This window comes from Gekko japonicus, unplaced genomic scaffold, assembly GCF_001447785.1.
Source record: "Gekko japonicus isolate JY-2015 unplaced genomic scaffold, Gekko_japonicus_V1.1 scaffold6375, whole genome shotgun sequence".
NCBI classification, from domain to species: Eukaryota; Metazoa; Chordata; class Lepidosauria; order Squamata; family Gekkonidae; genus Gekko; species Gekko japonicus.
This window is the reverse complement of record NW_015164400.1, coordinates 1,999-13,788: the sequence shown is the minus strand read 5'-3', so window position 1 is coordinate 13,788 and position 11,790 is coordinate 1,999. Positions and strand designations below refer to the sequence as shown.

Sequence of the window (11,790 nt, the reverse complement as noted above, 5' to 3'; positions counted from 1 at the left end):
AATAATTCAGAGCAAGAGGTGTCAGTTATCAGACACTGCTAAATAAACAAAATATTGCAAGAGTGCTAATGTTTTAAGCATGTTTTTATTTTAAGTAAAAAAACCTTTGTGGTTGTGTCCTTTATAAAGTTTATAAAGAGAGAGCCAGTTTGGTGTAGTGGTTAAGTGCACGGACTCTAATCTGGGAGAACCAGGTTCTGATAAGAGCTGTCCTTGAAAAAGAGCAGTTTCTGTCAAGAGCTCTCTCAGCCCCACCTACTTCACAGGGTGTCTGTTGTGGGGAGGGGAAGGGAAAGGAGTCTGTAAGCCACTCTGAGACACCTTAGGGTAGTGAAGGGCGGGGTATAAATCCAATCTCCTCTTCTCCTCCTCCTCTTTATATCTTCGCTACCTGGCATTACATTTTATGACACACATGGCCCGGCCCAACAAGATCTCCTTTATGTCAGATCTGGCCCTCTTAACAAATGAGTTTGACACCCTGGTTTAGAGGGCAATTTCACTACCTCCTGTGCTGCAAAAGAAAGCGTACACAGTACTCCAGAGGGGGCAGTAGAGCTAGCAAACTTGCCAAGAGGAACGATATAGAAGAAAGACACCTATCTTCTCAGGTGCAGTCTCTTGGTTGACCCAGCTTGCTACTCTCGGGGATTTTCTCTCAGGGATTTCCTTTGTTTTGGTAACTCGCTGCTCTCAGAATAGATTCAAGCAGGCAGCTGTGTTGGTCTGAAGCAACAGAACTAAGTTCGAGTCCAGTGGCACCTTTAAGATCAACAAAGATTAATTCTGGGTATAAGCTTTCGTGTGCACACACACACTTCTTCGGGAATCTGAAGAACACAAAAACTTTTACCCAGAATTAAACTTTGTTGGTCTTAAAGGTGCCACTGGACTCAAACTTCGTTCTGTTGCCGAAGCCATCTCTTCCTACTTCACTGTCCAACCAGCGTCAGGGCAAGAAGAGAGCAACCAAGATGATTAGGGGGGTGGAGAACCTTTCCTACGAGGAAAGGCTAAAGAGACCCTATATAGGAGTGCACGAGTGACGGGGCGGGGTGGGGGGGGGCACGATAGAGGCTTATAAAGTTATGCATGGGGTGGAGAGAGTTCTCCCTCTCCCAAAAATACTAGAACTCTAAGTTAACCTGATAACCTTACACTAAGGTAAGGCTGATGACAATAGATTCAGGATGGACAAAAAGGAACTACTTCTTTACACAGAGAGTGATTAAAATGTGGAATTCACTGCCAGAGTTTGTAGGGCTTCCGATCTGGACGGCTTTAAAAGGGGTTAGATAGATTCATGGAGGAGAGGTCTATCACTAGCTACTAGCCATGGTGACTGAAGGGAACTTCTACTTTCAGAGGCAGTTAACCCCTGAATCCCAATACTGGGGGAAGACCTCGGCCTCTATGCCCTGTTGTTGGCCGTCCAGAGCAACTGATTGGCTACTGTGTGAGACAGGAAGCTGGACTAGATGGACCACTGGCCCCATCCAGTAGGGTTCTTCTGACAAGAGAGCTAGGATGCTCAGTTCTTCCTTTCCTATCCTAGTATGCAGTTCCTTAAAAATAGAGGACTTTTATTTATTTCCAGAAAGCAACCTTATGCAGACTTCATTCCTAAAGCAGCACCCTACCACCACCACCATTCACTGAGCACAAGCAAGTTCTAAACCAACACCTGGTACTAGGCAAGGATTCTTTGGCAGACATGTCTAGGGAAGCTTGTCCTTGAAAAGGAGTCATTGAGAACCTGGTGAATTGTCACCATTTTACACTAGACCACACAGGCTTGCAAATTAGTGTTGCCAGGTCTTACCTCGTCGCCAGCGGGGCAATATCACTGCGTGCAACGTCCTCCACAGACTTTCGTCACATGGAAGTGACATCATCATGCTGGGGATGTCGCACAGCGACACTGTGGTATTTTAGGTAAAACTATGGGTACCAAAATACCAGAGCGTCACTGCATGACATCATCATGTTGGGGACTTCACACCAGGTTATACTGTTGGGGTGGATAGGAGCCCACAAAATCAGTGGATCCCCCACTCCCACCTGGGGGCTGGCAACCCTACTGCAAATTAAATAAGGTGGGGCGGAGAGTCAGTGTAAATTACCTGGTCAGCTGTCTGATGAAGGATCGGCAGCTTCTCCTCCAGTTTATCCAGGCCCATTGAAGCATACTGACCTGCCAGTGAAACTAGAGAGCAGTTTTCTTTTGGTCTGCAGTCGCTACATTGCATGCATCTAGCTGATCCTTCAGCAGCTCAAGCACCCCTAGATCATATCCCTTAAGAGCTATAAAACCCCCGAAGAGTTGATCCCCATGCAAGTCAGCTTATGCATTATGATTTATACTATGTTGCATTTTTTAACTGCTTGGGATTGAAACAGACCACCATCTTAACAGTTAACCTGGTTCTTTTTGGAATCCCAGAAAGACTATTTTAATCCTTCCATGGCTAGTTAACACATTCTTGGACCACCAAATTTCATTGCAGAAAGCACTGTCATGCCTACAAAAATGTAAAGCCATCTTTCCTTCATGCAGGAAAATCAAACGTCTTCAGAATATCTCCCTCCAACCCCACCATTCGAACCTTTCCATTTTCTTAGGTTCCACAACATGTAGAACACAGACATTATATTGCTTAACTCTGTCTACAATGACTAAAAATTTCAGTTACTGAAAATGGCAGCATATTTTAGGCAGATTTCCCTGCATCTTTACCCATCCTTGCGAGGGCTTGCTAGTTGTATGAAGCACAGTCAGATGTATGGACATGGGATCATGACACAGTCCCTGTGCACAAAGTTGCAAAATGCTAATGATGACCATACTGTACACAAATTACAGACATTCAAAAGTATGGCATGCACACTAAAGTAAGAGTCTAAATGACATCCTGTGTAAGGCACATGTGCACAAACCTGTTTTATAAGTATATTACCACATGTACTATTTTCGCATCCATTCCCACTATTTTCCCACCTATTCCCACACATCCCCTTAATATCACAGCCATTATCACATCCACAACAGGAACCTGGTATTCATTCTGTTTCAATGTCTCTCTTCATCAGATAAATGCAAGGTCAAACACTGATGAATTTCCTGTCTCAGGCACGGTAAGAAAAGTCACTGCTGCCGAATACAATAACTCAGGGCCACAGGATAAAATCTGATTCGCATTTTGCAACTTTTGTCACTGTACACTGTGTTCCCTTTTGTTTGCTGCCTAAGTTTCACTGAAGCACAAACTGTAGCTCCATCCTCAAGCTAGGCCTGGAAAGGACATGGACAATGCTGTTTGAGATCAGGGGAGAGCTAGCCTGTTTCAGTGGTCAGTGGCTGGGTCCTTACTTTAGCCTCCAATGAGCAAAATCATCATTCTTCTAGAATTCACAGGCTAATTTGCTTAACTGATCATTTGTATAGATTGCAAAATTTAACTTTAAGGGGCACAGAATTCTTTGTACAGCAAAGTAAAGGAAATGAGTGTTATGCTAGATAATGTAGCAATGTCTTGCTTACAGGCACTGTACTCAGAAGGAGTCAATGTGCTTCTACAAAATGCTAGGACCCATTAAGGGTAACATCTTATCTTGAGGAGAAAAGGGCAGCATATTAGTTTCTTAAATTTAAGCACACAATTACAAAAAAGACTACATTTAGCAATATATATTTTGAACTTGGGATCCAAGTACTAAATACCAGATCCTACCACCACCAACCATGATTTGTGGCTACCCCCATTTTCCCTTCTCTGGCAAGTTCTGCCAAAGCCACTTGATGGCCATGGATCACATCAGTAACCTTTCCCAGATCACCTTCTAGCCACGCCCTACTTAAGTTTATGGAAAGCAGAACGCTCGTCTCTTTCTTCCCGCTTCAAGATTCACCAAGCAAACTCAGGTAAGTGGGATAGAAGTCCATTTCATGTTTTATATTCATCCCAGTGTACCAGAACTGGGAGGAGTTCCAGCTAGGGCTCCCACCTCCGGGTTGGGGAATTCCTGGAGATTTTGGGGGGTGGAGCCTTGGGAAGGCAGGGTTTCAGGAGGGGCAGAGCCTCAGCAGGGTATATGCCACAGAGTCCACCCTATAAAGTAATCATAACATAAGAACACAAGAGAAGCCAATGTTGGATCAGGCCAATGGCCCGTCCAGTCCAACACTCTGTCACACAGTGGCCAGAAATACTGGGTGCCATCAGGAGGTCCAGCAGTGGGGCCAGGATCTATCTTCTTCAGGGGAATTGATCTCTGTCATTTGGTCCGATTTCACACACCTGAGCTGCGCCGTGGTCGCGCCTCCCTTTGCCCTGCTTCTATTGGTCATTTCCCACTCGAAGCAGCACAGCTGCATTTTGACCCATGGCTCTGCCTGACTTGCCCCGCGGTTTCATGATCCTGTTTTTTGAAGATCACGAAACCGCTGGAAAAATCGAGCGATGCCACGGGTCAAAATGCGGCCGCGCGGCTTCGAATAGGAATTAAACAATAGAAGCGGGCCAAAGGGAGGCGCGACCACAGCGCAGCTCTTGTGTGAAATCTGTCTTGGAGATCAGTTGTGATTCCAGGAGATACTTTGTTTACTCAACCCTCGGCGTATTCCTGAGTGACCGTCACCACCTACAGCCAGCATTCCCTCTCCAGCTTACTCACCCTGAGGTTCGAGCTTCGTCAGGAGGGGCTGAGCACTGGTTACAGCCACATCAGAGAGGTGCTTGATGCCTTCCTCAGCCAAATCCAGGACTGCCTTGACGTAGGGGTGGTTCTCTTTGGTCGAGGCATACGCGGAGGCAGCCATGTCATAGGCGCTGCTCACCAAAGGCAGCTTGGTCACTCTCGAAAGCACATTCTTTAGTGGGACAAGATAAGCAGAGAATCCAATCCAATCACTGTTCTTTCAATCATTCTCATGAACAGGAGTATACAGGCCTGCCATCTTCTAGCTGGGGCCCTGTAATCACAGCTGATCTCCAGGCAAAAGAGATCAGCTCCCCGGGAGGAAATGGCTGCTTTGGAGGGTGGACTCTGTGGCATTATACCAAGTTCAGTCCCTTCCTTTCCCTAGGCTCCAACCTCCCCTCTGCCCAAATCTCTGGGAATTTCCCAAACTGGAGCTGGCAACCCCAGCACACAGTCAGATAAAACAAACCAGTAAGTGGCTCTTTAAATGCACTGGGCTATAACCGTTGCCAGATATCTGGCCACTAAGCGAGAATCAACAACACATCTCCCATGAGGGATTCTTTCCTTATTTAGAAATCATACGTTTAGACCACCCTCCCCTGCACACACAAGGCTCAGGGCGGTGAACAACAATATAAGAACACAGTCGTGGATCAGCAGAAAAGTTTAAAAACAAAGCAATCTAAAACAATTCAAAAACAATTTCAGATGGCGCTAAAGAATAATCAAGTTATACAGTTACCCTATGTGGGAAAGGGAAAGGAAGGGGGGGCCGCTGCCAGGCAAGATAGAGACTGTCACTGTCCTCAATCATAGGCCTGGAGGAACATGCGGAAGTGCATTAGGTCCCGGCTGGGCACGGGTGTCATTCGGCAGAGTTCCACCAGGTCGGGGCCAGAGCCAAAAAGGCCCTGGCTCTGGCTGAGGACAGCTGGATGTCTTTCGGGTCAGGGATTGCCAGTAAGTTAGTCTCTGCAGAGCATAATGGACTGCAAGAAGATCAAATCAGTCAATCCTAAAAGGAATCAACCCTGACTGTTCCCTGGAAGGCCAGATACAGAAGGTGAAGCTCAAATCCTTTGGCCACCAAATGAGAAAGGAGCACTCACTGGAGAAGACCCTGATGCTGGGAAAGACTGAAGGTCAAAGAAGAAGGGGGCGGCAAAGGATGGGATGGTTAGACAGTGTTATCGAGGCAATGAACATGAAATTAAGCAAACTCTGGAGCATGACAGAAGACAGGAGGGCCTGGCGTGATGGGGAAGAGTCAGACTCGACTGTGCGACTGAACAACAACATATGCATATGCCTTATCACTATCCTTATGCACATATGCCTTATATGTATATGCCTTATTAACTATCACTATGGGTGATGCCTTACACGCATATGCCTTTTAACTATCAAGGCACAATTTAGTTCTCTTGTTAGGTAAGGCTTTTTTCAGGCATCACAGGAGACCTCACATCCAAGCCACTGGAGAGCTGCTACTAGCCAAAGAAGACCTCCTAGGCCAGATGGAACACTGATTCATTGGGGAAGAGAGTGAGCAGGGATATAAATGCATATTTCCATGTTGAATAGCCTCATGGTTTACTTCAACCCTCCCTTTACTCCTACTAGAATTCAGGTTGCAATACAGAAGCAGCACCAGATATTGGGGCAACTCCCCACTTATGGCGCTTGCTATAGAGATCAGTAGGGCAACTGGAAGCATTTGCACTGTGCTACTGCTTATCTGTTCAGTGTGTCCCAAACAAACATCGACTTCACATCCTGGCTCAGTGAGCCATTCAGCAGCTCTGCAGCGTCAGTCAGTATCTACACGTCACAGTCATAAGGCGGAGGATTTCCTCAGCCACTCATGCCAAGATAGCCAAGATCGGGATGGGTGAATGCTGGGTGCTTCAGCTCTTGCTCTTAATTCCCAGTTTGATCAGCTAGCTTGGTAAGCAAGAGGGTTACACAACTACTCCAGCTTTTTCCTCAAAGAATCTAGGGCTGTTTCACTCTGGAAGGGAAATTTACCTGCATTTTGGGAACAGGAAATACCAATATCCATTGGCCATCCACAATGCTCCTGTTTTCTAGTGAGGCATGGCTTTGAGGACATCTCAGCCCACACAAAGGATAATGGGAAACTTAGTGCTACACCCCTCAGGGATGAGAAGTGTTTCCCCTTCCTATGCGGATAGTTAATTCACCCATGGATAGTTACTGGCAGGAGGAGGAGGAGGAGGAGGAGGAGGTAGACCCTGCTTTTCTCTACCTTAGGTAAAGGTAAAGGTTCCCTTGCTCGAAAGCCAGTCGAATCCGACTCTAGGGTTGCAGTGCTCATCTCCGTTTCAAAGCCGAAGAGCCAGCGCTGTCCGAATACGTTTCCGTGGTCATGTGGCCGGCGCCAGCCTAGCAGTTCGAAAGCAAGAAATTGCAAGTAGATAAATAGGTACCACTTCAGTGGGAAGGTAACAGCGTTCCGTGTGCCTTGGTGTTTAGTCATGCCGGCCACATGACCGCGGAAACGTCTTCGGACAGCGCTTTGAAACTGAGATGAGCACCGCAACCCTAGAGTCGGATTCGACTGGCTTTCGAGCAAGGGAACCTTTACCTTTACTATTCCCCATTACTATATATGGATGTGAAAGCTGGACAATGAAAGTAGTGGGCAGGACAAAAATCTATAAAATGTGATGTTGGAGAATTGTATAGATACCGAGGACTGCCATGAAGACAGGTAAATGGGTTCCTGACCAAATCAAGCCTGAACTCTCCCTAGAAGCTAAAAATGACTAAACTGAGGCTATCATACTTGGTCACAGCATGAGAAGACAAGACTCACTGGAAAAGACAATAATGCTAGGAAAAGTTGAAGGCAGCAGGAAAAGAGGGAGACCCAACATGAGATGGGTCAAGACAAGTAGCCATCTTAGTCTGTCTGTAGCAATAGAAAAGAGCAAGAATCCAGGAGCTCCTTAAAGACTAACAAAACTTGTGGCCGCTTAGGAGCTCCCGTGAGTCACTGCTCACTTCTTCAAGAAGTGAGCAGTGACTCATGAAGCCTCATACCCCGCAACAAAGTTTGACGGTGCTACTGGACTCTTGCTCTTCTTAACGTGAGATGGACTGACTCCATCAAGGAAGCCATGAGGGCCCTCCGTTCACAAGACCCGAGCAGGGCTGTGAAGGATAGGATGCTCTGGAGGTCATTAATTCATCGGGTCACCATAAGTCAGAAGCAGCTTGATGGCCCCCAAGCCAAGGCAGACAATGGAAGCAGATGCACAATGTTTGCAGGACCAGCAGAAGGCATCATTATGCTGCAGATCTCTCAAGTGCAGCCTTTTGGCACCACACAGACATAGAGCTGCCACAGGAGGTGGTGGCGGCTACAAGCATGGATGGCTTCAAGAGGCAATTAGATAAGCACATGGAGCAGAGGTCCATCAGTGGCTATTAGCCACAAGGTATAGATAGGAACTCTCAGGCTGGGGCAAGTGATGCTCTGTATCCTTGGTGCTTTGGGGGGGGCAACAGTGGGAGGGCTCCTAGTGTCCTGGCCCCACTGCTGGACCTCCTGATGGCACCTGGTATTTTTGGCCACTGTGTGACAGAGTGTTCGACCGGATGGGCCATTGGTCTGATCCAACATTGGCTTCTCTTATGTTCTTATGTATAAGCTACCCACATCCCTGTATGTAGGCTACACCCGGCCATCATTGGATATTGTGCTATAGTGATGGCTTGCAACTGTGTGAACATGCCAACCCAAATACAAATGACCGAATATCATGCAGCAAGTTCTGTGTGGATGCAGCCCACAAGACAAAAACAAAGCACTTGATGCAGTGGTTGGTACTTCTATGGTCCAAGCAGCACCACAAATGCAGTAGTAACACTTCTGTAGCACAAGTGCACTTTGAGCAGACAGTGAAAGAGATTGCACATCAGAGACATTGACGTAAGATTCCCCGTGCCTATTAACCCTGTGGTGGGGGTAGCTAGCTGTATCCCTTCCAAGTCAACCAGAACAAGCTGCTAATTTCTTGTTACCATTCATAGCCAGAAAAGAAGAGGAGGAGGAGATTGGATTTATACCCTGCCCTTCACTACCCAAAGGGGCCTCAGAGCAACTTACAGTCTCCTTTCCCTTCCCCTCCTCACAACAGACACCCTGTGAGGTAGGTGGAGCTAAGAGCAGCTCTTGAGAGAGCAGCTCTGAGAGAACGTGTGACTGACCCAAGGTCACACCAGCAGCTGCATATAGAGAAGTGGGGAATCAAACCCGGTTCTCCCAGATTAGAGTCCTCACTCCTAGCCACTACACCAAACAAAAGCCGTGCTAGGGCCCCTACTCTTGAGGAAGATGCAACTGTGATGGTGGAAAGTACCAGCAAGTCACAGCCAACATCTGTTGACCTCACAGGTTTTTCTAGGCAAGAGCTGTTCAGAGGCGGTTTGCCATTGCCTGTCTCTGCATCACAACCCTGGAATCCCTTGGTGGTCTCCTCTCCAGAGACCAACCAGAGCTAACCCTGCTTAGGTTCTGAGAAGACGAAGCTAACCTGAGCCATCCAGGTCAGGAGGCAACCAATGCTCCCTCTAAGCTGTGAAGTCTTGTGAGCAAAAATTCTACTTTGTGAGCTCCTGGCATTAAAGTTGTGGGCAAGCGATTTGGCTTCTGCATAAATGAATATGCTCTGGAGCTGTCCTTCCTAAGCAAAGACAAAAATGTGTGAGCTGGAGGCTAAAAAATGGTGAGCTGGCTCAGCCTAACTCAGCTTAGAGGGAACACTGGAGGCAACTATTTTCACCCAAAGCCCATGAGGGGGGCAGCAGAGATGACTCAAGGCCAACATCGACATGATACCGGGATTTCCACTCTGAGCTGTGGAGTCTTGTGAGCAGAAATTCTACTCTGTGAGCTACTGGTATTAAAGCTGTGAGCGAGTGATTTGGCTGCCGCATAAATTAGTTTGCTCTGGAGCCATCCTCCCGGAGCAAAGACAAAAATGCGTGAGCCGGAGGCTAAAAAAAGTGAGAAAGCTCACACTAAGCTTAGAGGGAACACTGTTTCCATGTACAAACTCCCACATGGTTTTCCTTCTTTTAAATAGCTAGCATACAGAGTGTTCAGGTCCCATAGCTACAAATACTCAAGCGCAAAAATACCAGGTCTACAGACTAGATCTCCAGAGGAGGGAAAGAAAGAGAGTATACTGAATTAAGTGAGGTTGACCCTCCCCTCAAAAGTTTCAAGACTTCAGCACATCCTACAGACTTCCAACAACCCCACTCTCCATATTAGCTGTATAATACAGACGTACCGTCACCATTAGCTAACAGCATAGAAACAACCCAGAGAAGAAAGCCAGAGTCTTAACATAAAAACGTGAGATGGACTGACTCCATCAAGGAAGCCATGAGGGCCCTCCGTTCACAAGACCCGAGCAGGGCTGTGAAGGATAGGATGCTCTGGAGGTCATTAATTCATCGGGTCACCATAAGTCAGAAGCAGCTTGATGGCCCCCAAGCCAAGGCAGACAATGGAAGCAGATGCACAATGTTTGCAGGACCAGCAGAAGGCATCATTATGCTGCAGATCTCTCAAGTGCAGCCTTTTGGCACCACACAGACATAGAGCTGCCACAGGAGGTGGTGGCGGCTACAAGCATGGATGGCTTCAAGAGGCAATTAGATAAGCACATGGAGCAGAGGTCCATCAGTGGCTATTAGCCACAAGGTATAGATAGGAACTCTCAGGCTGGGGCAAGTGATGCTCTGTATCCTTGGTGCTTTGGGGGGGGCAACAGTGGGAGGGCTCCTAGTGTCCTGGCCCCACTGCTGGACCTCCTGATGGCACCTGGTATTTTTGGCCACTGTGTGACAGAGTGTTCGACCGGATGGGCCATTGGTCTGATCCAACATTGGCTTCTCTTATGTTCTTATGTATAAGCTACCCACATCCCTGTATGTAGGCTACACCCGGCCATCATTGGATATTGTGCTATAGTGATGGCTTGCAACTGTGTGAACATGCCAACCCAAATACAAATGACCGAATATCATGCAGCAAGTTCTGTGTGGATGCAGCCCACAAGACAAAAACAAAGCACTTGATGCAGTGGTTGGTACTTCTATGGTCCAAGCAGCACCACAAATGCAGTAGTAACACTTCTGTAGCACAAGTGCACTTTGAGCAGACAGTGAAAGAGATTGCACATCAGAGACATTGACGTAAGATTCCCCGTGCCTATTAACCCTGTGGTGGGGGTAGCTAGCTGTATCCCTTCCAAGTCAACCAGAACAAGCTGCTAATTTCTTGTTACCATTCATAGCCAGAAAAGAAGAGGAGGAGGAGATTGGATTTATACCCTGCCCTTCACTACCCAAAGGGGCCTCAGAGCAACTTACAGTCTCCTTTCCCTTCCCCTCCTCACAACAGACACCCTGTGAGGTAGGTGGAGCTAAGAGCAGCTCTTGAGAGAGCCGCTCTGACTCTTGAGAGAGCAGCTCTGAGAGAACGTGTGACTGACCCAAGGTCACACCAGCAGCTGCATATAGAGAAGTGGGGAATCAAACCCGGTTCTCCCAGATTAGAGTCCTCACTCCTAGCCACTACACCAAACAAAAGCCGTGCTAGGGCCCCTACTCTTGAGGAAGATGCAACTGTGATGGTGGAAAGTACCAACAAGACACAGCTGACTTCTGTTGACCTCACAGGTTTTTCAAGCCAAGAGCTGTTCAGAGGCGACCTGCCACTGCCTGCCTCTGCATCACAACCCTGGAATCCCTTGGTGGTCTCCCCTCCAAAGACGAACCAGAGCTAACCCTGCTTAGGTTCTGAGAAGACCAAGCTAACCTGAGCCATCCAGGTCGGGAGGCAACCAATGCTCCCTCTAAGCCGTGGAGTCTTGTGAGCAAAAATTCTACTTTGTGAGCGACTGGCATTAAAGTTGTGGGCAAGCGATTTGGCTTCTGCATAAATGAGTTTGCTCTGGAGCCGTCCTTCCTGAGCGAAGACAAAAATGTGTGAGCTGGAGGCTAAAAAAGGGTGAGCTGGCTCAGCCTAACTCAGCTTAGAGGGAA

The 11,790-nt window shown here is 47.5% G+C and overlaps 1 protein-coding gene across 1 annotated transcript in view; it reads right to left on the bottom strand.

Moving 5' to 3' along the window:
- The window catches only part of LOC107108469 (perilipin-3-like), a gene marked incomplete at its 5' end in the record, with an annotated part of 10,375 nt that extends 5,505 nt beyond the window's left edge, over window positions 1-4,870 (bottom strand). Inside the window, 2 exons of the mRNA XM_015408906.1 lie at window positions 2,124-2,206; window positions 4,675-4,870. Coding sequence (XP_015264392.1) covers window positions 2,124-2,206; window positions 4,675-4,870 — 279 coding nt within the window. The remainder of the gene's footprint in view (window positions 1-2,123; window positions 2,207-4,674) is intronic.
- Window positions 4,871-11,790: the final 6,920 nt, after the last annotated feature.